General features: G+C 35.8%; 3 protein-coding genes and 2 long non-coding RNA genes across 5 annotated transcripts; 3 read left to right on the top strand and 2 right to left on the bottom strand.

The window, feature by feature from the left end:
- Positions 1-1,042: 1,042 nt before the first annotated feature.
- Positions 1,043-18,917, bottom strand: LOC106177023 (thioredoxin-like protein 4B). Its single transcript, XM_013559657.3, has 3 exons — positions 18,733-18,917; positions 4,223-4,374; positions 1,043-3,800 (listed from the first exon to the last, which is right to left on the bottom strand). Exons 1-3 carry the CDS (start codon positions 18,862-18,864, stop codon positions 3,635-3,637), a joined length of 450 nt encoding a protein of 149 aa, XP_013415111.2. The 5' UTR covers positions 18,865-18,917; the 3' UTR covers positions 1,043-3,634.
- Positions 8,944-11,266, top strand: LOC147761133 (uncharacterized). The gene is made up of 3 exons (XR_015335161.1): positions 8,944-9,357; positions 9,833-9,898; positions 10,252-11,266. It is a non-coding gene; the product is annotated as an uncharacterized LOC147761133 (long non-coding RNA).
- LOC106175081 (uncharacterized) lies at positions 10,634-12,461 on the bottom strand. The gene is made up of 4 exons (XR_015335160.1): positions 12,360-12,461; positions 11,735-11,809; positions 11,270-11,444; positions 10,634-11,020 (listed from the first exon to the last, which is right to left on the bottom strand). It is a non-coding gene; the product is annotated as an uncharacterized LOC106175081 (long non-coding RNA).
- On the top strand, positions 13,722-18,737 carry LOC106177034 (protein glp-1-like). Its single transcript, XM_087015091.1, has 4 exons — positions 13,722-13,848; positions 14,390-14,500; positions 16,339-16,479; positions 16,889-18,737. The coding sequence occupies exons 1-4, from the start codon at positions 13,767-13,769 to the stop codon at positions 16,900-16,902; spliced, it is 348 nt and encodes a 115-aa protein (XP_086871217.1). The 5' UTR covers positions 13,722-13,766; the 3' UTR covers positions 16,903-18,737.
- A 170-nt stretch (positions 18,918-19,087) lies between the features above and the next one.
- On the top strand, positions 19,088-27,441 carry LOC106177084 (nicotinamide phosphoribosyltransferase). The gene is made up of 10 exons (XM_013559763.2): positions 19,088-19,251; positions 20,613-20,843; positions 22,774-22,902; positions 23,132-23,290; positions 24,123-24,253; positions 25,231-25,456; positions 25,872-25,986; positions 26,169-26,314; positions 26,592-26,714; positions 27,114-27,441. The coding sequence occupies exons 1-10, from the start codon at positions 19,111-19,113 to the stop codon at positions 27,240-27,242; spliced, it is 1,530 nt and encodes a 509-aa protein (XP_013415217.2). The 5' UTR covers positions 19,088-19,110; the 3' UTR covers positions 27,243-27,441.
- The last annotated feature ends 298 nt before the right edge of the window (positions 27,442-27,739 follow it).

Raw genomic sequence — 27,739 nt, forward strand, 5'->3', positions numbered from 1 at the left:
TGCGCCTTACTCAACACGCAAAGGGCCCTTGCTCCTTTATTGCTTGCGACGTGCGTCTTGCACAACGTGCGTCTCTCTTGCTTACTCCGTGCGAGGGGAGCAAGTTACGATTGCGGCCTTGCTGTTCGCAGGCTATTTGTAGAATCTTTTGGACATGCCCAACATCCTCTGCACGTGCTTACGTGCTGTCTGCGACCTCAAAATTGCTTAAGAAGGACCTGCCTGGCCAGGGACGTGAGATTTTGCGCAAAATTTGGACGTAAACAGCCAGTGAGAGCCCGTACGGCCAGTTGTGACCGAGGCTTAAGTGGGAGAAAGAGAAGGGGACTCGCTACTCATTTCGGTTCAGATAAGGTTTTGCTTTCAAACAGTTTTACCTATTTTTAATGCCAAATAACAATGCAGATAATATGTTGTAATCAAAGTTCCAATACTTATGTTGAGAGAAAGAGGATGACAGATAACTGGTCAATAAGAGCATTTATTACAGCAGACTTGGGGCACATTCAGAACAGATAATCCAAGTACTAAATGGTCCGCCAACTAAATATGGTGGACCCCACTTCAAAAGAGATGCCACTTATTCCATGATGGTCTTCCCACCTCCGCATGTGCCGTTGCTGTAGTGACCTGGCATTTATACATTGGAGCAGAGATTTAATTCATTTTAAGACACGTGTGGAGACGGACAGACTAGTGGGGAATCAGCGGCATCGCTTCTGAAGTGGGGTCTGCCATTTTTCTAGTTTCTATAGTTTGTTTTGTTTTGTTTTTTTTTTTTTTTTAATTTTTTTACTTATTTATTATTATTTTTTTTTTTTCTAAATTGATAATAAACCTAGGATGAACCTCACTGACAATCATTAGGATAATGAATATGTAAAAATTCCTGCAGGTTTGGAACATTTACATCTGCCAGAGAGGCTAGGAAAGAGCCTCAGAGACATTGCTTTCAAAGATGTCACCAAACATATATGTGACACTTGATTGTTCTTAACACCTTTGTCAATAGCTTAAGCAAATTTGGTGAGTTAACTTGCAATTCATATTTTATCTCATTTTATTGATGTGTTGATTAGCACAGTCCCATATAATAAACCACATAAAATGTACACTGATAAATGAATATAGTAATGAAATAAAGAACTCAAATAAGGTCAGACAATATATTTTAGGAAATATAACTACAAACTGCGGGCATGCTGAAATGCTCTCTATTTGTCAAATGGATAGTGCTGAACAGAAAATAGGTCTAAAAGGTAATTTGCGTGCAATAAAAAGACATATATGCAACTGAACATGGTTGTGATTGGAGGGTGTCTCACGTGGCCTTTCCATTAAGAAGGACACTGCAACACTGAAACAGCACTGAGTGAAACAGCCTTGCTACTGGGAGGTCTCACTGCCTGATCAGACAAGGTAAGTTTTATCACTAAGCTGGCACAGTATTAAATCAGGCCTTAAAAACAGTTATGCTTTTGCTAACTGGAGCCTCAGATTTGTGACACAAATGCCCAAATTAAAAACTCTAGCCATAAATTCAGTACCCAAACGAAAAAGTAGAGGTTGAGAGAGGTGATACCGCCTCCTGGTATTGTACCACCAGCTGGAGTAAGTGCATTCGTATATAAAAGCAAACAAAGTGACACCACCTCCAGTGTTGTGTTTGACAAGCTCTACTAAATGCAGTAAACAAAAGTTTTCAATATTTTCATCGAAAATTACAATTTAAAACAAAATCATGGGGAAAAGTAAAAAATTTAAATCCAAATTTGTTAAGTGCGGTTCATGCTGAAAAGTAGGTCAAAGATCAATTTCAAGATCACAGTTAGATTGCCAGCATATGACTTCCTATTCAAGTTCAACAGTAACTATGGGGATATTTCTGCTAATTTTGGAGATATCGCAGATAGAAATTTTGCAAGATTCAGCCCATGGTGACAAGTAGGTCTAAGGTCAATTTTAAGGTCAAAGTTGAATTATCAGTATATGACTTCCTATTCAAGTTCAATAGTAACAATGGACGAATCTCTGGGAGTTTTTTGAGGGAGTTATTTCAGTTATTTGAAGGGCTGGTCACTGGGTCAGTTTAAAAAAAAATGGTGTTTTGGAGAACAAATAGTACCATTTGGTACGGTTTAGAACGATGGTTCACCAAGTCAAATTTCTAGTTTCAAATGAGTAATAATAGTGTGCTTTATTTCAGAAATCGAAGGGGGGAGGAGGGTCAAAATCCCCCTGCTGCCCCTAAATTTGTCAATGTATACTAATGAAATACAGTTGGCTGGGTTAGCATTTAGCATTTTTTTTTTTTTTTTTTTTTGCTTGGCCAAATCACAATTTTTTTCATCAGTTTTTTTAATTTGACTTAAAAAAGCCATTTCAACCTTATTTTTGATTAGACACTTAATGTAAGTTTCAGCATTTGGCGAGTGTTAGCAAAACCCCAGGTTTGAATCAGAAAACCAGCCTGATTGGATCCCTTTTCTGGAAGTAATGCAGTTTTTCACATATTGGCATTTTCAATATGGGACTCAAAACTCCCACTCATATGAAGTCATATGGTAGTTAAACTTTCTAAATTTTTAAATTTCCATGCCAGGTTCAGCAGTGAATTAAAATTGCTGGTGATATTGCTTTTAACTATTATGCAACATTGCTTCAAAACTGACAAAGAAAAAAAAACTATTTTGTGCATTCTCACCACAAACACTATGAAAGGAAAACTTACTAGTATTTTTCAACTAACAAGAATGATTTTTGGAATTGACATAAAGCTCAAATTAGAATACCAACTTGATGGGATCATTTTTCTTGAATTAATGCAATATTTTGTGAAATTTTAATTTTTCTCATTCTGGCATTTTCATTGTGAACTCTTATGGGCCTGAAGCCTTATGCTAGTTTTGTATTCTTAATAACCATATTACCTCTTGTCAGCATAATAGTAATTTAAAACTGGCATTGACTTTTTTTTAAAATTTATGCCTGTACAATTGGCAGCTTTACTGCCCTGTTCCATTTTTTCAAGTAAGTTTCTTTTTAAATCAGGTTACATAATACATTTCAGGATATATAACTTTAAACTGCAGTTCAAAAACAGGTCAAGCAATGCAAAGCAGAAAAAACCTTAATTTTCAGGGAAAATTTGATTTGGCATTTAATTCTAGATGGGACACCTTTAATAAGATTTGTGCAATATAAAATACTTCTGTAGTGAATGAGGAGTTTCTTTGTATCTGATCAACAGATACTTGTGAGAGCTCCTTTTTGTTTGCCACTGTTAACAATGGTGTGCACACTCCCTTCAGCATAGAAAATAACAGGGAACTTGCTTTAGCCAAGCATACCTGTATGTAAAATAAAATTGCTTGATTATTGTTATCATTTAATCATCTAGTCAATAAAATGTATTTATTTTCATAATAAATACTAGTGAAAGTAAGGACTTCAGGTTTGTGAATCTTGGCTGGAAGCACTGATATGATATCCGGTCAAAGTCAGACCTCTGTGCCACATGTTGTGGACCCGATGGGGTGCAATCAACACCATCTCGGCCAAGTGATATCACTAGACTGCACCGTGGGGCAGTGTAGGAAATGGAACCAATCACACCTCTCAAGTGGATAATTTCTCATATATTTTTATAAATCAGTTCATATTTTGGCACGTCCCTGGGGTCCAAGGGGCTGGTCACCATCACTTTGCCCTTCATGGCCCCTCTGTATAATACCTCCACAACATCGATGAAGTCTTGCTTGGTCTTGAAGCTGCCGATGAACTTAGTGTGATCTGGTGTGCTGAAAATAACCATGAATGTTAAAGAAATGACGTATATGCATAAACCACATATATTTTGAGACAAATTTGTTCATAAACCATAAATTCAAGTCCTTAAACAATCAATAAAAGTACACATTGTTACAATGTACGTGACATTGGTTAGACAACCAAGTCTTGGGTAATGCTAGCAATTATTAACGCTTAATCAAACCACTATTTTTTATCTCTTTTTCTCCAAATGGTTTAAATTTGACTACAGTCAAACCAACCCTATTTTGTTTAGCAAATATAAGTCAGTTTAAGCAAACATATTGGCAAGTATAAGAGCTCCCCCAGCCAGTAAGATATTTCGCACATGTAACCCACTGTCTTTAGATAAAGTCAGTATATATTATGACATGATTAGATCCATTCAACCAAGTCAAATTCAGACACTCACCCCCAGTCCACCTTCATGTGCTGTCCATTGAAGAAGAAAATGGTGGCAGGTATCAGAGTGATGTCAAAGTACTGCACATACACCGGGACCTCGTTCACTGCCACACAGTAGATCACCGCCATCTTCCTCAGCTGCTCTGCAGTCTTTGCTAGCTGCAAGACAGCAACTAGGTTACCATAGCATTTTATTTTATATTACTAACTTATTTGATGTGTTGAATAGGACAGTCCTATATATTATACAAGATAAAATGTACATTGATAAATGAAAATGGAAATGAAATAAAGAACTCAAATAAGGTTACATAATACATTTCAGGATATATAACTTTAAACTGTGGGCTTGCTGAAATGCATTCTATGACCCCATTTCCAGAGATTAACTCGATCTACTTTAGATCGACCTAACTCCCTGGGGGTTCACGCTAAATAGCTGTCAGCCAGGCGGACATGAAAGTTAATTACCCCCTTACAGCTTGTAGTAGGCGGGACTGACATTTAAGCCGGATTATCTGACAGTAATCTAGAGAGACTCCTCGCGGGGATAGATCGATCTAAAAGCTCTGGGAATACAGCCCATTTGTCAAATGGATAGCGTAAGCTTAATGCTGAACAGAAAAAATAGGTCTAAAATCTGCCAAGGTAAATTGCGATCAATAAATAGAAATATATGCAAATGAACATGGTTGTGATTGGATGGTTCCTCACGTGGCCCCTGCATTAAGAGGGACACTGCGACATTGAAGCAGCATCGAGTGAAACAGCCTTGCTACTGGGAGATCAGACGAGGTAAATTTTATCACTACACTCCCACAGTGTTAAATCAGGCCTTAAATACAGTTATGCTTTTGCTAACTCGAGCCTCAGATTTGTGAGCACAAATGTCCAAATTAACAACTCCAGAATCAAATTCAGTACCCCAACTTAAAATTTGTTGCAACAAAACATGGCGTTAGATTACACAAACCGTTTATCTACTTATTAACCAGTTTGGTACACTCCATATGAGCAGAAGGTGGACGAAATGCATTGGTGCCGTATTAATACATCTCGTGATTAATAAGCACTCGTAGGGGGGTACATATACAGCCAGAAAGTGGATGGAAGTGGAAGTTTTTGTGCAATCAAATGCAAATTTTAATCTAAGGCTCTTTTTAGTGTATGGCCATTATTGTTTATGAGGCCAGTAAGTAAAACTTGTTTTCCACTTGGAGGTCTTAGTCATTAATTTTGGCATTCATGCTCCCAAATCTGAGGCTCGCAAAAGCAAATAGCAATTATCACTTATGAGGGCTGTAAAATATAACTAAAATTAAATGCCCATAAGCTGCACTTTACAGTAAAGACGATCCTTTCAACTGCTATAGAGATTCCAGTGTTTGACGGTAAAAACTTGAAAAGAGGATATTTGCCAACGTTATTTTTTCATTTTGAAAATTTTGTCGAACTTGAAAATGGGCCACTCGATAATTTTGAAAAGTTCATCACCTAATATGGCCGCGTTTTCCAGCTCGGACATAAAGGTAAGCTGATTCAAGACAGATCAAATTCGACAGGTCATTAATTTTGCTTGTTTGTGAACTTGGACCATTTATTCATAAATGAGAAGTCCAATGTATTCGAGGAAAATCATCAGCAGGAGATCATTACCGATTATTTTAAACTTCTCCCCCTTTAAATTTTTTAAATATATATTTTCATTTTATCTTTAACCCGCACCCCCACACGGCACTTGGAAAGTTAGACTCCCTGGAATTTTTTTAGTAAGTTACAGTTGGTAATCAGGGGCGGATCCAGAGATATTTTCTGAAAGTCTTCCAGATTAAGTTTGTTGATCCATCCTCCTGTTTTTACCATCTTCCAACAGAAAATAATTAGATACTTGTCAATGTTAACTTGAAAATCTGACCGTCTTCCGGAAGAACCAGAAGATGGTCTAATTACTAGTATGCCCCTGGTAATTGTAGTGACACCCAATCTGGGGAAAACCCTGCATGCAACAAATGTTACTATTTATGTGCATAATGCTAAATGTGCCATGTTCAATTTATTATGTGTCATCATCATCATCATCATTTAGAGCCTATAGTGTTCCACTGTTGGACAAAGGCCTCAGCATGCTTTTTCCATTGTTTCCTATCCTGAGCCTCAGGTTTCCAGTTTGGCCAAGGTTTCTTCTTCCAAGACTTCCAGTAGTCATCTAATTCATCCCTCCATCGTTTGACCGGCCTTCCTCTTTTTCTTTGTCCATACCTTGGGGTCCATTCTGTAAGCCTGATTGTCCACCTATTGTCCTTCATTCTTTTGACATGTCCTGCCCACCTCCATTTCATTTCTTTAACTGTGAGCAGTACATTATGTGTGGCTGTATGTAATAGTATGTTATAAGCTTTTGCATGGAAAAGATTGAAACCACTCCGTCCTGTTACAACTGTTGACAACTTATATTTGACTGACAATAATAATAATAATAATAAAAAAACATTATACTATCAAGGTCAATTCTCAGCTCCAATCAAGACCTCTTCCAATCTTTATACCCAATATGTGAATAAGCTACATCAGAATCTAACTGGTTACTTGTGCCCAGCTTAACCAGACATGCTCTATAAAGATGAAACACTGCAGCAGATATCCACAGCCAGCATATGAAAAAACAACAGCATTTTGGGGGTGAAAACTGTAAAACTGACTTTGCATAAAGCATCCCTCACCTGAAATGCTTTTTAAGGCCTATTTCATCACAACTCCAAGTCTTCGTGATTTGTACTGTGCATAGACAATGAAGAAACATAGCATCAACCAGTAAAAACACAAGAAAAGAAAACAAAACAAAATTAAAAAACAAGCACCTTTCATTAAGTCTGATTTTTACTGCAATAATATTAGCCTTATATTAACTGCTGTACCAAAAGTTGATGTAATGAAATTGATGAAGAGCTTTTAGTCCAGCTACCAGTATGTGCCAATAGATTAGAAAGAGCAAAATGAAATGGGAAGGGGTGTGCCACTTAATTGGTTATGCCCTCATCCTGATTCAATTATCTTAGTGCAGTTTCACTTATTCCTCATGCAAAATTATAGATACAGGTAAAATGCTGTATTCAAAATTTTCAACATGATCTAGGATTTCTTGAAGGGGGGGTGGCATTTTGTTTAAAGGAATGAGAGGCCTTGGCCCCTTTGGCATGGGGTTCGATGCAGTTTTGTACAGTTTAGAACTATGATTCTGCTTGTCAATAAATGATGTGGTGCTATATCAAGAAAGCTACACTACAGTAACTGAATCAATTCAAGTTTGGTTGCTTTTACTGGCAAGCCCGCCTAAAACTTTCCTAGTTAGATGACTTTTATTTTCATTTTGCTTTACAATGCGATTACATTTGGCTTCACGTGGGATATTATAGAGCATGATGAGACCTTCGGGGGTTAAGTTTTGAGTAGTCTTTGCCATGTCAAATGTGGAGTGTAGAGTTGCCCTGGATACTGTATGACAGTCTTGATAAGCAGGGGCCCAAGAGGGGGGGGCATAAAAAAACAATGTTTGATTGAGTAAAGCCATAGTGGCGATGTGACTTTCAAAAAAAAAAAAAAAAAAATTCTTGCAGATTATCTCACTGAGAAGATACCACTTTTTGATGAAAGAACATGCAGGGGGCCATGCTGGGTTACCTATTGATTCAAATCAAGTTTGATCTGTGACCTAGCTGGTAAAGGATAGAGATCCCCACCTACTGGTAAGTATCATTTTAAGGACTTTTAAGTGAAGAGAAAGGGAATATTATTTGGTACATTACAGTTTAGAACTATGATTCACCTAGTCAAATTTCTGATTTTAAAAGGGGAATATTAGTGTGATTAATTTCAGAAACCAAAGGAGGGTTAGGACCCCCCTCCCCCCGGTACTGAAATACAGTTGGATGTGTTAGCAATAGCAATTTATTTTGCTTGGCCAAATCACTACTTTTTCAACATTTTTTTCCTCCAAATGGTATAAATTTGACTGAAACAAATCATTTCAGCCTTATCTTTGTTTAGCTATTTAAAGTTATTTTCAGCCTTTGGTGATTATTTGAATCAGAAAACCAGCTTGATTGGATTCCTTTTCTTGACGCAATGCAGTTTTTCACATATTGGCATTTTCAATGTGGGACTCAAACTCCCACTCCCACAAAGTCATAAGGTAGTTAAATATTCCGAATGTCCAGGTACAGCAGTGAAATAAAAATTGGTGGTGATATTGCTATTAATCATTATGCAATATTGCTTCAAAACTGATACAGAAAAAAAAAAAAAACATTTTGTGCACTTTCACCACAAACACTATGAAAGAAAAATTGTTCCTTATTTTTCAACCTACAAGAATGATTTAGGATTTACACAAAGCTCATTTTAGAAAACCAGCTTGATAGGATCATTTTTCTTGAATTAATGCAATATTTTCATTTTTCTCATTCTAGCATTTTCATTGTGAACTCTTATATGGGCCTGAAACCTAATGCTAGTTTATAACCATATTACCTCTTGTGTATATTTTGGCATTGATTTTCCTGTTAAGCATAATGTAAAAATTGACAAATTAACTTATTTTATCCATCACTTTTTTGCATTTATGTCTGTACATTTGACAGCTTTGCTGCCTTGTTCCACTTTAAAGGATGTCTTTCCGCTGTAGACGCTTAAATAGGCCTTTCTCTGAAACTTTGCCTATTTGATCCTGAACCCCAAAGCATATCTCACACGAAACCGTTGAGAAAATAAAGGTCGAGGTATAGGTTTTTAAGATCACTTAAAGAAAAAAAAGCGCAGCATTTTTTTTTCGTCTAAACTTCTCGCCATTACTCCCCTACGCATGGAATTCTGGGACTTGCCTCAATTTGCATATGACTGAATACTACTGTTTACTACGCTCTGGAGAAGACCCGGATGTCACTGCAAACCAAGATGGAGGGTAGTCCGAGTACACGTGAGTTGAAAGAGAGAAGAATAACTCTACGGGACAATGAAAAAGGAAATAAAACGGGAAATGCAGAAGCAGAGGATGTTATTTTCATTGGCAGGCCGGTGAGGTAGACAAAGCAGAAGTAGGAAATAAAACTGACAAGCGAGAAACTGACAAAATTCTGCCGGATACGGGTAGGTTATTTCGATCTCTTATCACGTCCGACTCTTTCATTGAGAACATATTCAGGAACCGTCTTCTGGTTCTTCCGGAAGACGGTTAGATTTTCAAGTTTTCATTGGCGGGTATATGTAATATTTCTGTCGAAAGGCGGTCAAAAATGGAGGATGGATCAACATTACTCGGAAGACTGTCAGAATAGACCTATATCTCTGGATCCGCCCCTGTTATCCCTGCTGTACGCAGAAAAGTTTATTATTCTTTAGAGCAGTCAGTACAAACAAGGATTGAGCTAGAGAAAAAAAAACAACCTTTCACTATTTACCTTATTCGAATTTAATTTAAATTAAAAGATTTAAAGCGAGCACATTAATTGCAGCATCTGATGGTAGTCAATGTTTATTCTCTGTTTATGTTTTTAAAGTTGACTTCATGGGGAATCTCTGGAGAATGAGGATAATACACTGGTATATATATTTTTTTATCCAGGTAATATGCATGTGGTAACATCTACCCCTACATCAGGTTCAAGGCCAACATAGAGCCAGAGCCAAAGTAAGTACCTGACACCCAGAATCCAAACACACAATAGCTGTTTATTTTACCATGTTCAGTACACCTTGCCATCAATATCAATCTAATGCATGTTAGTACTTGGAACAAAGCCATTTTATTATAAAGTTTAACACTGCCATGGCAGCTAGTCCTAGAATTGTGACAAGCACAGGATATCAGTACTTATTGTGGGGAACATTATATAATAAATTGGATTTTGAAACAAATAATTTTGATAACCATGCTCTATTCAGTGCTGTTATGTCTGGCGTAGACATTACAGATAGTGGGTGCTATTAATTTCACAAAAAAATGCATTGAAGTCTTTCCAATAGTCAATGTTTTGTTTTTAGGTATACTAAGCAGCAAAGCAAGCACTCAAAATCATGGATGACAGTAAGACTTCAAGCTGTTACATAAACAATTAGCACAAATAAAGGTACATTCCAGTCTTACAAACCAGGAATTTGACATGGGAATTACAAGTACACATTTCTAAGCAGCCATGGTGCAGATGGAACCAAGAGACTCAAGGCACCGTGGTCCTTATATGTATATAAGAATTTTTTTATCAAAATGATGATTACCTCACATAAACTGTTCTTTTATAAATCCATCCAGACATACATTATTTCCTTGTATGACATTAACTTTTAAAATGATTAATTTTATGAACAGATTGTGTACAGAGTTGCATTTTACTTTTGATATGAGAAAGGGATAAATGAAAGCACCTTGTTTTTCTATGCCTTTATTTTTTATGTTCGCTGAATGGTTGCACAAATTACAGTAGAATCCTTCTACTCAGTGACTTGCATATTACAGGTCTTATGAATGTTTGGTCAGTAAACTGATACTCGTGGTAATAGTTATTCTGTGATTTTCTTCAAAGTGAAGTAATCCAGCAAATTCAACGGCAGTCAAAATGTAGGGGACATTACAGTGAGTGGGAGATGGGCCAGTCCCATCTCCACTGATGCTGAGTCATTGCTTGGTAAATTCTCTAGCAAAAGCATCTTTATATCCAGTGCAAGGCCAGGATTTCCATCACACTTGTCACAATGTATTCAGCACTTTCCTTGGCAACACCATCATTTTCTTGGCAACACCATCATGTATGCTCTGGTAATGATAAAAAATATATTCACTTTTATATCTGTCATTTCTGTTTTGATATGTACAATAGCTTACTTCAAAAATAAAATATTTGAAAATGTATGAACACTAAAACAACCAAAAGGACTGGATTTCACACCACCAAATTTTATCGAATAAATTTACTTTGAAAATAAGAAGGAATATGAATGGTGTTTGTGTATTGTGAGAAACTTAGAATTTATCTTTTCAATAAAGATTTAATGAGTTTTATACCTCTTCTGTGAGTTACTGAATTCTCTTTTCATGTTCTTGAGTCAATCCTCCTGATCTCACACCTCTTCCAAGCCTTGTACTACTGGACCTAGAAGTGCTATGTATCACTGCCAACTCTACTAAACCTTTATACAGGGCTTTTTTTCTAATGAGGCTGACATCACAAGATAGTATGCTGTAAAATAATAATAAAACTAATAATAATAATAATTGGCACTGATTCAATTGCATGCTAGTAATAATATTGTGAACTGTTCAAAATGGGTTTCACTTCAATTAATCATTGTCCTGCACTCAAGCGTATCAATTGTTATCCCTAAACTATAAGATTTTTGTATGTGTGGATTATTACATGTGAATATAGGTGAGGGTAAGGTGGGTCCTACACATTACTATCAAAACTAAGGAATATGCCAGATTAACTAAAAGGCCTGTATTATTTAAAAATAACAGAAAACTCTTTACCTCAGGGAGCTCTTTACCCTCTAGTTCTGGACTGCTCTGACTGCTTGCCTCATCAACAATAGGCCTACTCTCGATCTGAAAAGTATAAAAACAGATCGACTAGAAAAGCAAGATAAGATACGTGTGTGCGTAGCACAAAATTCAGGCACTCCTATTGACGATTTTGACATCTGCATGATGCTCACCACTACTGCCAGTAAGTATCAAAATCGTCTGGAACGCATTTGTAGTCCGTGCTACGCTGTGCGTGCAAATCGCGATGTCAAAATTGCGGCTCAGAAAGCATAGCAAACAACAAAAAAAGTAACAGTCGTTCATAAATATCCAACCGAAAAGGGCTGGTTCAGTTGACCCGAAAAATATCACTGTCTCTAATCATGTCGCCGGTATATTTCCTGGTACAAGTTACTCATTCGGTGAATCGGCATTGAGAATTACGGCATCAAGCACTGTTGACATAATAAGCTACACTCCGTCGTAAATATTTCCAAGCCATTCGTTGATTTTTGGACTATTTTAACCGACGAGAAGTTAAATGAATTCTTTAAATGTTTAAGTGCACAAACCTGTTCACGAACAATGAAGGGAGAGAGTTTTAACTAACGTGCATCTGTAAACGACTTACTTCGAACTCCACCGCGCCATATTTGTTTCTCCTAGTGTACGAGTGCTATTTTAGGCAACGCACTCTGATTGGCTAAAACCTTGCGGTGGTCGTCTTCTCTTTTTTGGGGAGAGGACGTTCTCCAATACAGACTCGAATGTGAAATAATTGATTATTTTGATTGCCGTCTACCTCAAAGGCGAATTTTGGTTTAGATCGTGACCTTCATATATAAGAAAAAGTTTGGGATATGTTTTATTTTCCCTCATATCGGAAAGACCCCCTTTAAGTATTTTGTGGTGTTTTATTACTGCTGAAGAAATTGAAACAAACTGTTCATATTTTGTTTCATTCATAGCATTATAAGCTACAAAGACAAAATTGGTAAAATCAACCAATCAGTGATGGGATTGTTGCCGCTCCTTGTTCTGGTATTGATGGTGTGTGTCTCGGTCATTGACTCACAAGGTAAGTAGAGGGGCCAGACTGACCACTGACAGAGAACAATATATATATATATATATATATATCCGAAAGAGAGTCAGTAATCAGACAGTATATGCACGTCCACAATACTGGGTAGCAACATTGGGACATGGGCAACATGGCGCCAATCTTGAGAGCGCGCTCTCATAGAATATGCATCATATTTGGCTCTTAATTCATAAATTTGGGAAAATGAAAGACTAAACTAAGTTCAAAATTTTACCTCTGCTTTTCATATATTTATGCTGGCACATAAAAATACAACAGGGTGAACTGGAAGTGATAACATCTTCACCTTTATATGAAATCAAATCTTTGCAACTCAACCTGCACATCAACCAATTGCAACCGGATGGCCTTGTGGTCAAAGTGCCCATCTCCAGAACAGGAGGATGTGGGTTCGACCCTGTCCTGGAACAAACAAGTCCTTAATAAATGGTACATGCTGTCTCCCTTCTTGGCATTTGGCACATAACATAGGAGGGGTTGAAACGGGTAATTTCCCCGATTTGACAATGAGAAACATTGTTTATGTATTGGCTCTGAGCACCTAATAAGGCAGTCGGGCTGTGTTTTTCCCAGGGAGGCAAAAGCATCTCCACCCAGTGTGTATATTGACTAGGTACCCATTATATATCCATTATATATCCATTATATATGTCAGCACGTCCATGATACTGGGTAACAACAGTGGGACATAAGCACCATGGCGATGATTTTGGGAGCACCTTTTCTGCTTAGAATATACATTGTATTGTGCTTATATTGATTATTTTTATTTTCATTTCAATCACACTTAGGCCACAATAACACAAATGATGATAAAAGAAAGGGACATGTCTTATCCAGTTGCCAGCTTTAAATTTTTTTAATTTGTTTTTAGCAAGGTGTGGGGAAAATGGCGTATGCACTCTTGAATCCTTTGGGCTACATGTTCCTTTCATGAATGAGAGGTGCCATGCAAAATATGGCTACCGATGTGTTTGTGCCTATGGTTACGAATGGGACGGATTTAATTGCACCAGTAAGCATTACAAATTCTTCAGATTATTTATAGGGTTTGAAATCTGGGAGTATAAATAATAAAAATTAATAATAAAAGCTCAGACAATTTTTTCATTTATTAACTCTCAATAAACAGTTAATATTATCACCTTATTAAATTAAGAAGGGGCTATTTTTATCTGTCACAAAAGAGCAAGTGATTAAATTCAGAGCAATTTTAAAACTGTCTTGCTTGCTGTCAAGGGGACTTTGCTTGGGTCAGTGCCTGAGCAGTTACCACCCATGTAATCAACCTAGAGATTTCATTACAGGGTCAGAGATAGTAAAATGACCGTCTATTTATCTAAAGACATATTTGTGAATATCCTGTGAAAAGTCAAGCAGTGGCCCTGGTAGAGGGTAGGCAGACAACATGGGTTGGGACTAACCCATGTGTACTGCCAGGGCCTATGCTGGTGGTGTAATTAATTCTAGTACTTTAATTCCATATACATTATCTATATATGTAAACTGAAAGAGCATGCCTAACATGCAATTGTGTTTGCAAATTTTATTTTTAGACTTCTGCAATCCTAACCCTTGTCTCAATGGTGGGACTTGCACAAAGTCATCTGAATATGGTTTCCAATGCACCTGTACCATTCATCATTCTGGACAATATTGCACTGCAGGTAAGATTATAAAGACTTAGATAACAGAAAATGGTTCAGAGTTAATGTGCAGAAAAAAGTAGAAACTAAAGGATCAGAGAGGCGATACTGCCTCCGGATATTGTACCACCAGCTGGAGTAAGCGCATTCGAATGGAACCCCCCCCCCCCCAAAAAAAAAAAAAAGGGACACCACAATCAGTCTTGTGCTTGACAAGCTCTGTGCAATAAATAAGAATTCTCAAAATATGCAAAAAAAAAAAATAATAATAATAAATAAATAAAATAATAATAATAATAATAATAATAATAATAAAAACATAACATAAAATGGTCCAATCAAGCAGATTTTCCAATTGACCTGTATTTTCCTAACATTGATCACTCCTGTGATTTTCTAGACAATAGGCCTATTGGTTTTCCTTGAAATGTGTTATCAGTGTTGCATATATGCTGACAAAAGAGAAAACTTACGGGCAACACTGGGCATATCTCTACTAGTTTTGAAGATATGAGGGGCAAGAAAATACTCTATTGACTTCTTATTCAAGTTCAATAGTAACTGGGCATTTCATTGCCAATTTTGGAGACATAAAGGCCAGAAAACATGCAAAGTACAGTTCATCATAAAAAGTAGGTCAAAGGTCAATTTCAAGGTCACAGTTAGATTGCCAGTATATGACTTCCCACTCAAGTTTAACAATAACTATGGACATATCTCTGCCAGTTTTAGAGATATAAGGGCTCAAAAATGTGCAAATTTAATGTCAATTTAATCTTAATTTAATGTCATAACTTAGTCTTCATGGTATCATACCCGTAATTTGCAATTTGTCTGTACATAAAAATGTGGAAATATATATTGTGACCTGTTATAATAAAATACCGACACATAAAAAATACATTAGGGTGAACTGGAAGAGAGAACATCTTCACCTTAATATGAAATCAAATCTTTACAAGTACATCTGCACATCAACCGACCAGATGGCCTTGTGGTAATAGTGCTCGTCTCTAGAACGGGAGGACGTGGGTTCAACCCTGTTTGGGGACATACCAGTCTTTTATAAATGGTACCTCCTGTCTCCCTGCTTGGCCATTGGCACTTAGATTAGTAGGAGTTGACAGTGAAAGACACTGTTCGTGTGTTAGCTCCAACTGTCTAATACAGAAACCAGGCTGTCTCCTCACCAGGGAGGTTAGTGCGTCACCACCCAGTGTATATATTGACCAGGTGCCCATGTTACATCCATTATAAATATATACCTACAACTTTAACCTATTGGGTTGCTACTTCATTATAAACATGTAATTATTATTATTATTATTATTATTATTATTATTATTATAGCAGTGATGCAACATTCATTACTGTACTACGTCATTTGGAGGCATGGATAAATAGGTCAATTTAGACCAGAAATTTAAGAAAGTGCAGTTAAAGCTATTTTTTGACCTTCCAAGTGATAAACTTGGTTTATTCTCTGGCTTGTCAACATTATTTGTTAGGGAAAATAAATAGATGGAAATTAGTACATATCGTCTATTTGAATTGTTTTTTAATCTCAGTTAATGTCAGCAGACGGATAATTTAGTGTCAAAATCATTCCTGTAAGTTTGAAAATGATAAATAAAGTGGATTTTTCTTTATGAGAAGTACTCAGCAACACCAGCAATATAATGATGATGATGATGCCAAACACAGGCAATCGCTTTATGTACAGACAACAAGTGTCGATATCTGTACATGATTTTTTTTTATTTTAATCGCACTAAGCCATAATAACACAAATGATGATAATAGAAAGGGACATGTCTTGACCAGGTGCCAACTAATATTGATTTTTTTTTATTTTTCAGTGAGGTGTGGGGAAAATGGCATATGCTTTTACAAACCCTTTGGGGGATATGTTCCATTCTTGAATAAGAGGTGCGATGAAAAATATGGCTACCGATGTGTTTGCAACAATGGTTATGAAGGGGATGGATTTAATTGCACTAGTAAGCATTTCAAACTCTTCAGATTATTTATAGGGTTTGAAATCTGGGAGTATAAATAATAAAAATAAATAATAAAACCTCAAACAATTTTTTTCATTTATTTACTTTAATTAAACAGTTAATTTTATCATCTTATTCAATTTTTAAATTAAATGTCATAACATAACTTAGTCTTCATGGCATCATATCCGTAATTTTGATTACTACTTTATTTGACATGTTGCGCAATGATTGGTGGTTTGCTTTATAGCTGAAAACCTGAATTGTTGTTTTCTTTGCTGTTATCAAAACTAAAAATAAAACTAAAGGATAATTGCTCACCTTTTTTATAATCTTGAGTTGTAAAGCAATACAATGAATACACTAAAATGTGATCATGCTGTTCATAAAATATTTTTCTTTTTTACAGAGAGTACCAAATAAATCTCCCAAAGAAGACATTTATTTCAAGCGACCAGAACCTTGCAATTATCTAAGAATCACCAATGGAAGTAAGATTTATTCAGAGAAGCACTGATAAAATCATAACGGTTCCACCTTTAGTGTATCAATTTGATTCATACAGATGAAAAAAAAATTGGCATTGCATTTGGTATTTTTTCAGTGATTCCTCAATGAATGTGATATGAAAATTGCCATTATTCATATTGACAATATGAGAACGTCTTACCTTACAGGTATAGGACAGCACTATTACCTGTACTGTGACATACTAGTAAGTGAACGATTTGATTTGATTTATTTCAAATTTAAAATGAATCTTATACATAAAATTTTATCCATGAAAACATATTAAATACATGGTTTACACAATGAAGTATAAAACTAATTTCCATTGTGACCAGTCCATTTGTATTTGACAAGATCATGTGACCAGCACAAAATGATAAAATTTTAAAAGGTTTATAAATTACAGATATTAAAAACAAAAATTATTAAATAAGATTAAACTATTTTTAAATAAAATATAAAGGGGTCTGCCTCTAAATTCCTAAGACAATCAAAAAAAAAAAATAATAAACTAAACTTTTGAACTGACACATTTCACAAGGAATGGAAGCTCATTCCATAACACAGTACCAGAATATTTAAAAGAAGCCTTACCAAATGATCTTACAGTGTGAACCTAAAAGACATGGCACCATATCTAATGTTCATGTTGTGTCTTAAATATATTCAAAATCAGAGGATAAATAATTCAGACTATTGTTCTCTGAAATATTAGTTATACGTTTAGGTTGACTGACTCGTAGGTCAATGGGCAGCATACCAACTGTTGAAAATTCATGAGCCCCATTGTGCTTTTCAGGTGGTAAATTCAGTAAAAAGCGAATTATTTTATTCTGGGTGCGCTGGAGTTTTTGCTTAAACCCATGTACCAAGATCAACTTCCACAGTCGAGGTGACATTGTATAAGGGCAAAAACCAACATTTTAAAATTTTGTCTGTTTATAAGGAAATTTTAATTTGGGATTTGACTTGGCTGTTATGTGAACTGTCATGTCCTCACCTGTTAGTAGCATACAGATATTTAACTAGGCTTTGACATTGTGAATAGACAAGAGTGCTCAGTTTTATTGGTCCTCTCTACAATCCAATTCAGGAAATGACGTAACCGCAGAGGTCGCATTGTCCAATGGCATAGCTTCTTTTTCGTAATGGTAGGTTAGAGAGGACCGATATAAACATCAGAGGTGGAATTTTGATTTACGGTTTGATTGATGCACGGAATTAACAAACGAGCGACGGGATGATGTAGCCTGCAGTATTTGCGGTAAGCGTGCCAAGTTTTAGGCCGCTCCGATGCCCGGCAGTATTTTATTTCGATTATTATGTTTAAGTTGGATGAGTTTTGTTTCACAAGCTCTTTCTATTTTATTGTCTCCATGGAGGTATATGGGGACTTTACGACATTCGGTTTGAAGGCTTTAACCACTTGTTATAGTTTATTTTTGCATTGTATTGGATTAATGTGGCAGTCCAAGGTCGTCCTGGGTGGTTTTCAAGTTTATGCACCGGGTTTTAATATCATTTAGCGATTTTACGACAACCGTTTACTATCCAATCAAGGTGACAGCCGAGCGTGGTCACACACACTTAGTAAGGTCACGGAGTGACCGAATGCTCAGCAAGGTACAGCTTCAAGTCAGTGTAGAAAATGAAAAGTTTAATCTCACAACATAATACAAACACTACACAGGTGAATTTCTATCAGAATGGGAACGTCTTAAGCGATAAACGAATGATACTCACGATATCATCCTGCTGCATGCAAGTTATGTCTGATGCTCTTCCGAATCTCAGCACTAATAACAAATCTTCTGTGTTTAAAATGACACTGTCTACTTCTTGTTTTGACGATAACGTAGGTAACAAAACACTCATTTCCCTGAATTTTTCTTAACATCAAATGGGAAAACTACTGTCAATCGATAACGCACAGGGGACAATACTGCAAGATACGCCCACCGGTAAATCACAAGACGTTTGTTAGTTAAAAAAAAACAAAAAAGAAATTCAGGTAGATTCTAACAAAGGCATTTTACCTAAAAGATACAATAAACATATACTACGATACCAATGCAACTGAGTTTTATATAAAAAGTGTTGGCAAAACCAAACAGGCGACAGATGGCGCTACAAGAGGCAAGCACCAGGGACCGTGATGTCATCACTTTTTGCTTATTTGCACATTTCAGCTTAGTTCTCAACATGGCTTCTTACCCTGCCGGTGGCAGCGAGAATATTTTGCTTATTACCGATTCTTACAAAGTAAGTATACGCATTTTGTCTTGTCGAGTATCAAGAGTTTTAACTACTTTACGGGAAATGTGGGACAATATTGATATTTTGAACCGATGAAAAAGCGAAAGTCATAACGTTACCCTCTGTCGCCGACCACCCTTGGCTTTGCTTTGGTATCACCTCGATTCTACCCTGAGTGTCAGAGCAACGTAAAAGCTAGCTTGTTAAATATATACCTTGTGATGGAGTCGCTTTTGGTATTGGTATTGTTGAAATCAAGATCGAGCTGACAATACCGGAATCTAGAACCTAGGGTACTCGATTCATGACTCCAGTCTAAATTCTGCTTCTTTCTGTCATGATATTTGATTTATGTTTTATGACATTGAGAAAATGAAACGTATTGATGCAGACCCAGAATTGCATTGGCTTGTTGTCTATAGTTATTTTCATAAAATCGCACAGTAAAAAGTCGGTTTCATTTTCACTTGCTAGTCCACTGAAACACTGAGTCGCAATGTGACTGATGACCTGGATAGATAAGTGATATCAACTTACTGTGTGCTGATATGGCACTGGTATGATTGGCTAGAATAGGATGTCAATGCTACAGTGAATATTATTTACAAAGATGCTGAGATATATATCAATGATTATTCTTTTAATTATCAACAGACCCGTAGCCAGCAATTTCAGCCAGCAAAAGGGGTGTTCTTTTTCTGAAATAGTGGACTTTTCCCATAAAAAAATTATGTACCTAGAACAAATTTTACCCAGAGTGGACCTTTTCCCACTAAAAGGGGCGGTTCTTTCGAACCTCCCAAACCCCCCTGGCTACGGGCCTGATCAATGATATATATGTATACACAATTGCTTTAAATTTAAATGTTTGGATTTTCATTCTGGCAGTCAGTTTTTGGACGATGTTGTTGTTTGTCAATTCTTAGAATATATTTACATGTAACTGATTTAAATTATATGTTTGGATTTTCATTCTGGCAGTCAGTTTTTGGACGATGTTGTTGTGTATATCAATTCTTAAAATATATGTATATGTAACTGATTTAAATTATATGTTTGGATTTTCATTCTGGCAGTCAGTTTTTGGACGATGCTGTTGTGTATATCAATTCTTAAAATATATGTATATGTAACTGATGTTAATTATTTGTTTGGATTTTCATTCTGACAGTCAGTTTTTGGACGGTGTTGTTGTATATATCATTTCTTATAATTTTAAACTGAAGTGAAATGCAATAACTTCATTTACTGCATGTTGTAGGTAAGTCATTACAGTTGAGTTTTTTCCAATACTTTGAATTTAATATAGATGATTTATTGTCAATTTGGAGTAAATATAGATGACTTATTCTCATTTTTCATTCCAGGTCACACACCACAAACAGTACCCTCCAAACACCACAGTCATATACTCCTATTTTGAGAGCAGAGGAGGGAAATTCCCCGAGACCGTCTTCTTTGGTCTGCAGTACATCATTAAAAGATGGCTCTTGGGTCCCGTGGTCACACAGGAAAAGATTGAAGAGGCCAAGGCAGTGTATCAGGCTCATTTTGGTCAGGATCTTTTCCACGAAGAAGGGTGGACTTATATTCTCAAGGTAAGGAGGGTATGGTAGTGTGTCTTATACAGCTGGCTGAGGGTAGAGATGGTCTTGGTCAGTGGTCTTCACTGATTTTTATATTGTATTTTTATGCTCATTTAAATTAAGCTTACTGTGTTTTTTTTTATTTCCTCTCTCGTTTTCCTTTGATCTTATCTAAGGCTGCAACATTGGTCTTGTGAGCAAGATTTGATCAGATAAGTTAGATGAGGTCTCTAACTGATGAAGCCAGAAGTGGATGGTAATGATGATGATGAGGACCAATTTGTGCGTGTGTGTGTGTGTGTGTGTCTGTTAGTGTGCATGTGCAAACACCCCTATGTTTGGGGGTCCGTTAAACAATTGTGTGTCTACCATTGGGATGTTTTGAGTTTGAACTCTTATGGATAATGGTTGACATTATGCTAAAAAATTTGATTACAAAAAATTTAATTCATAGTATTGCATAGTCTTTGCCAGAATACTACATGCAGGATCTCTTTAAATGTGTAATAGTGATTACATGTGAAAAAAAGTTTCAAACCCTTTAGTGCTAGCACTGCTAGGGAATGTGAAACAAGACCATTCTTGGACAAGGCTATTCAGTAGTATTGCCAGAACTCACTCTCTTGCAACAGTTTCAATGTATTATTAAAAGGAAGTTGAAAAAACAAGTACGTCATCCGCGTTATTCTGAGAAGTCAGTCCAACATAAAGAGTAGCGCCACAGCTCACAGCAGGGATCATTGGCCAAGTGTCAGATTCCTCTCCATACAACATACAAACTTCATTATCAGCACTCAGGAGGCCGACCAGAATACACATAATCCAATCACGTCCCCAGTATCTCCACAGTTAATGGAACTGAGTTGTTAATTAGGTGGTGTTGAGATGGAAATCTGAAAGTCGGGCTGCGCTATTGTGGCAAGATTAAAGAGGATCTATGGAAGAGAACTTTTGTTTGAGTTGATTGACTGAACCATGATGTAGTGTGTATACTAAAGGCAACAGTTACTGTATTGTATTGTATTGTATTGTATTGTATTGTATTGTATTGTATTTCCCAGTTCACCCCACCCAAATACCTTTCAAAACAAAATTGCAGTCAACCCTGTGGTCTCTCTCAAAAACAGAGAAAATTGTGGTTTGAAATGATGGAAACATTGAAGAATGTTCAAGATCATACATTTTCTCTGATAAAAAATAAAGCAAAAAAACATTTTTTTCGACATACAATGGAATGAAAAAGATGATACTAAATTCAGTAGGTTTTTGCATAGCCGCACATTATTATTGATTAAATTATTATTTAGAATAAAAGTAGAAAAATTTCACTGGCCAACTATTGATTTTGTGTAAAAAAAAAAGAAAAAAAAAAGACTGAAACAAAAATTGTGCTTGTTTGACCTAGTGAAATCAGCAGTTCACTCAATGCAAGTTATCAAAATTTTTATATAATACACAGCAGTCCTGATATAAATCCAGAATTTGAGTAATGGATTACTGGCAGTATATGTGAGGATAAGACCTACTGCTGGGTAAAATCAATTTCGATTGTTTGTTCAGTATTTAGCTATGTAAATATAATGTCAGTTTTCTTCTTTGTGTGCTCTTTTTTTTCACTGTGGAAATATTTCGAAAACACTGTGTACTTTGTATTGATGCCTGACAAAATTCGAGCAGAAAACTCTTGTGATATTTTATGTACTACATATTATAAGACTTAGTGTAATACTATTTTATCTTAAATTTTCACATTTTTGTTACTTTGTAGGTCTGAGAAAAAATTTCTCTTTGTTTTCTGATTTTGTCCAATGTTCTAGATGTTCTCTGCCTAATTAATATTTTCAATGTGAACAAAAAGTGTGTGTTTTAGTGTATGTGCACGCATATGTGTGTGTGTGTTTGGTCATTTATAGCACACTGATGTGGTTTTTGTCATCTCCAGGAACATGGGGGTCATTTACCGTTGAGGATCCGAGCAGTTCCTGAAGGTTGCGTCATTCCATACAAAAATGTTCTGGTCACAGTAGAAAATACAGACCCAAAGTGCTTCTGGCTCACCAATTATCTCGAGGTAGGTATACGAGACAAATTTTTGGAAGAAATAGAAAAATTAATTGAAATAGCTTTGTTACAATGGAAATGTAGTTGACAGTGATGAAGAAAATGTCTCTTTTACTTCAGTATGTTATAAAAATAAATCTCTGAAATGCTTATGAATGAAATTTATTTAATGTTTATATGTTTACCTCATTTTTTCACATTGTGTCAACCATCTCCCATGACATAATTCAACATTTCAGACACTCCTAGTACAGCTGTGGTACCCAATGACAGTGGCCACCAACTCCAGAGCTCAAAAAGAGGTCATAGCCAAATACCTTCATGAGACCGCAGATAATCTACAGGGTTTACCATTCAAACTTCACGATTTTGGCTTTAGAGGGTCCACATCAGTGGAGGTAAGGTATTCTGGTAGGCTAGAAATGATCATCTGTAAAATTTGTGAGTTTCTGATAAAAAAAAATTGAGAGAGTGAAAGAGCAAGTGCTTTTTACTAAGGTACTGCACCTCTTCACAGCATTTTTATAAGATTCAGGATGATAAAATTTTAAGACTTGAAACAAGATTTTTTTAAATTTCTGGTATTTAAATTTAAATTTCTAATTAATTATCAATCATATTATGTCTAACCAGCTTTGTTTTTGCTGTTAAGCAGGTTGATCACTGTCTCCTGTTTAAATTTAATACAATAGTTCCTAGTAATGATTTTTAGAGAGACTAAAAGTGTTTTTGCACTTGTCAGCCGTGTTTAGACTGACATGGTCCAGTCAATCATGTGATCAAGTTCCTTTGAAACATCAGACTTAAAGTGATAATAACTCTTCGTTTTGGCCAAAAAATGAATTTTCCTGGAGTAAACAACAATTTTCCCATACTAACCAATGGTTAATGAATCCATTTTTACATTCAAAGTTAGTCCCTGGTTTTTTTCTAAAAAGTTTGGTTTTTTGTTAAAATCTCTTAAGAGGTTTTAACAGAGTATAGCCATCAATGGAGGTCACGTGGTCTAAAGACAAGCTCAGATATCAGAATAATAGCTATAACAGCCGTTTTTGTGGGAAAACAGAATATATTATATCTTTATGAGTCACTCACTATGTTTTTATTGTGAAATACAGATTTCATACGAAGAGTTATTATCCCTTTAAGAGTTAAAAGCAAGTTTAGTCTCTTAAGAAAAAAAAAAATTATCATAATATTTTTATCACCCCCTGTATTTGTCCCTTCCAGAGTGCAGGTATAGGTGGCTGTGCCCACCTGGTCAACTTTATGGGGACAGACACTATAGCTGGACTCAGTGTGGCCAGAGTTTACTATGGCTGCCCTAATGCAGGCTTCTCTATCCCAGCAGCAGAACATAGGTAAATTACATTTTCAGACACTATAGCTGGCATCGATGATTAAGCCAGAATTTACAAGGCTGCAGCAATGAAGGTTTTAATTCTCTATACCAGCAGCAGAACATGGGTAAAAAAATGACATTGTGAGCAGCTCAAACCAGACATGATTGTTTTCTGATGAATGATAGATAATACACCTGCATAAATTGTTTCCTGTTTTATTATCTGCAGTCCTCATCAGTTCTGTGGTATTAACAGCAAACACTGCTAATAAGGAAAAAAGTGGGGGGAAAAGGACATCAGCAAACCAATGGAAATGACTTAAATACACATGCAATTTATCATCAGTATACTGTATTGAATAAAATGCTCATTCATGATCCAGTTAGATAGCCATTTTGCCTGCAGCCGTCATTTTGGCTGTGATATTAAAAGGAAGATGGCAAAAAAAGAAAAAAAAACAAGCAGACCAATAAATAGGACCTTATAAGACAAACTTTGTCATCAGTATTGTGGAGAATACTCATTTATGATCAAATGAGATAAGAAGTTTAATTTTGAACTTATTTATCTTTGTAATGACAATAATGCACAGCAGATAGTACAGTAGTACAGTAGTCTAAGTACTCTACGCCAGCTCTAAATTCATTCTCTGGAGTTATTGCAGAAAAGTTTCAATTTTGATTTCCATGCAAAAAAAGGTATCATAGCCAATTTACAAGAAATACTACAAGTTAGAGTATTATTATCATTATTATTATTAATTTTCCATTATCTTTGCCAAGCAGGTTATGTATTTTTCCTTTTCATCTATAGGACGGTGTAATTTTAATATCTTTTTCAAAATAAGTCAGAAGTGGGCTCACTTAAAATCAGCAAGATTCCTTCCATAATTTATTAATTTAACCTGTGTTGCTTTTGAAAACGTTCATGCTCACTGAGAGCTTTTCTGATTTTGTTTTTTTTTTTTTCAAGTACGTCTATTCTCATTATTTCAGCACAATAACGTCGTGGGGCAAGGAAGGAGAGTGTGATGCATTCCGTAACATGTTGAACCAGTTTCCTAAGGGTCTAGTAGCATGTGTCAGTGATAGTTATGATGTCTATAAAGCCTGTGAGAAGTACTGGGGAGAGGAGCTGAAGGGTCTTATTGAACAACGTGCAGATGAAGGTACTCTTGTCGTGAGGCCAGACTCGGGAGACCCTCCGGAGGTCGTTGTCAAGGTGACGTTACTAACAAAATATTTACAATTTATATGTTTATTTTTTTCATTTGCAACCACATCTCTTGCACACCAACTAAAATGGACTGTGAAATGCTATTAAATATGAATTTGGTTAAATTATGATCATGCTAATTTAAAAAGTATAAGATTGAAGTAGACTGACTAAAAAGAATTAGGATAGGCACCAGTGCATTTTTAAGAAAAAAAAATGAAATTCAGGACATTATCTATAAAAATATAGATATAAGAATTATGTTTAGATTCATGCATACATTAGTAAAAATCAATCAGTTGCTATGTAAACCCCATTTTAATTCCACTTGTAATAAGTAGCTATTGAATCCCTGACTTCACATTAAAAATTAGGTAACAGTGATGCTAAACTTTATTTTTTATCATAATGATTATTTCAGGTGCTGGAAATCCTTGGCAAGCAGTTTGGTACAAGCACCAATACCAAGGGATACAAGATGTTACCATCATATATCCGCGTTATACAGGGAGATGGAATAAGCTATGAAACATTAGGTAGGTTCACATATATCTGTGTTACAGAGGGAGATGAATATTAAGAAAAGCATTTCTTCTGAAAAGGAGAATATCCCATATACTTTATAAAAATATATTCAAGAAAATCATTCATGATGAAAAGGAGAACATTCCAAATATTTTGGAAAGATTAAAGTATAAAGAAAGTAACTGTATTTCAGGGGAAATCTTAGAAAACATGAAACGTCACAAGTGGAGTGCAGACAACCTTGCCTTTGGCAGTGGCGGAGCTCTGTTACAGAGGCTAGACAGGGACACACAGAAGTGCGCATTCAAGTGCAGCTACGCACTGATAAATGGGAAGGAGGTGAGAAGTATTTTATTTCTACACCCGATTTTATTAGATACCCTCTATCAGGGCCACAGTTTTTTTTATTTTACCTACTCTCATATATTTTTTGTGTTCATTTTTGTACTGTCCAGCGAAAGATTTTTGCCCAGAATTGCAGCAATAAGGTAATCTTCCAGTAGACTTTAGACACAAATGTAACAGCATTATGAGCATGTCCTTGAGAAATTTTTTTTTAATTAACCAGAAGAATATTTTTACTTTTCACCTCTGAATTATTTTTTTCTATCTTCAGGTAAGCGTCTTCAAGCAGCCAGTGACAGACTTGGGCAAAAAATCAAAGAAAGGGCGCCTCAGTCTAGAGGTGCATGATGGGAAATATGTTACTAAGGAAGAGGGGCAAGGTGATCCTAAAAAGGTATTTGAAACATTTGAAAATGTCTAATATTTTCCCTTTTGCTCATATATTGGGTAAATACTTTTAGGAATGTATTTTCATAATGGTATTTCTTAAAATATTAATTAGTTCATTATACATGACCATCTTCATTCAACTTTTTTTTTTAATTATCATAATTCACAGTTTTTAAAGGCCACCCTCACACTTATTGCAGTAGTAAGGAAGCACTTTGTTAGTTAAAAGGTGGGGATGTGTTTGTGTGTGTGGGTAGTAGTAGTATCATTTTAAAAAGTATTTTCAAAGAGATATTTTAAATATTTTAAAGTTTTTTAAATTTTGAATGAGCTACCCATACAGCTTATCTGTCAGATATGGAAAACAATGAAAACAGCCATTCGCAACATTCCTTTATTTTAGGATGTGTTGGTGACAGTGTTTGAGAATGGGAAGCTGCTGAAGGATTATAACTTTGATGAAATTAGGAAGAATGCTGAAATAAATCTGGTAAAGAAGCTCAATTCTGCCAAGGGGGATGGTAAGCAGTAGTCTGGTTCCATAGCCACAAGACAGTTGGAGAGGAGGAACTCAGTGTGTTATAAAGTTACTGTAATAAAGCCACCGTTTTTGAAACTTTTTTGAAAAACAAGAGATAGATAGTGGGTCAGTATCAGTCTGAAATGATGAACAGCTTGTATGCTAGAAAAAAAAAAACAATTAAGTTCACCTGACACTGGTAATCTTAAATCATCAACAACGAATATTAAGACTTCCAAAAAGCAACATAGCTGTTTGGCATATGGTGTTGAGGTTAAGACCAGCACTTAAAGAAACCATGAGAAGAAAACTTAATGGAAAATGTTTATTTTGAAGAGCATTTTCTGCACCTGGTAAATTTCTGAAGGTCACTCATCACCTTTATCCCGGTAGCAAAAAGAAATTAGAAGAAGAGGAAGCTAAGAAAGTATGGTATCATTTCTGTGCGAAGAATTTATATTAACTGTATAGCTTAGCTGAAGAAAATGTAAAAGCAGTTCAAGAAAAGA

Source organism: Lingula anatina, chromosome 6, assembly GCF_051362555.1.
Source record: "Lingula anatina isolate TDL-2025a chromosome 6, LinAna3.0, whole genome shotgun sequence".
NCBI classification, from domain to species: Eukaryota; Metazoa; Brachiopoda; class Lingulata; order Lingulida; family Lingulidae; genus Lingula; species Lingula anatina.

Excerpts from the sequence above, each read along its gene's own strand:
- LOC106177034 (XM_087015091.1), top strand. The coding sequence starts at position 13,767 with ATGAATGAGAGGTGCCATGCAAAATATGGCTACCGATGTGTTTGTGCC. Across the intron at positions 13,849-14,389 it reads GGACGGATTTAATTGCACCA|ACTTCTGCAATCCTAACCCT; the intron begins GTAAGCATTACA and ends TTTTATTTTTAG. Across the intron at positions 14,501-16,338 it reads TGGACAATATTGCACTGCAG|TGAGGTGTGGGGAAAATGGC; the intron begins GTAAGATTATAA and ends TTTATTTTTCAG.
- LOC106177023 (XM_013559657.3), bottom strand. The coding sequence starts at position 18,864 with ATGAGTGTTTTGTTACCTACGTTATCGTCAAAACAAGAAGTAGACAGT. Across the intron at positions 4,375-18,732 it reads GCATGCAGCAGGATGATATC|CTAGCAAAGACTGCAGAGCA; the intron begins GTGAGTATCATT and ends GCTGTCTTGCAG. Across the intron at positions 3,801-4,222 it reads CACATGAAGGTGGACTGGGG|CACACCAGATCACACTAAGT; the intron begins GTGAGTGTCTGA and ends GGTTATTTTCAG.
- LOC106177084 (XM_013559763.2), top strand. The coding sequence starts at position 19,111 with ATGGCGCTACAAGAGGCAAGCACCAGGGACCGTGATGTCATCACTTTT. Across the intron at positions 20,844-22,773 it reads GGTGGACTTATATTCTCAAG|GAACATGGGGGTCATTTACC; the intron begins GTAAGGAGGGTA and ends TGTCATCTCCAG. Across the intron at positions 25,987-26,168 it reads AATAAGCTATGAAACATTAG|GGGAAATCTTAGAAAACATG; the intron begins GTAGGTTCACAT and ends ACTGTATTTCAG.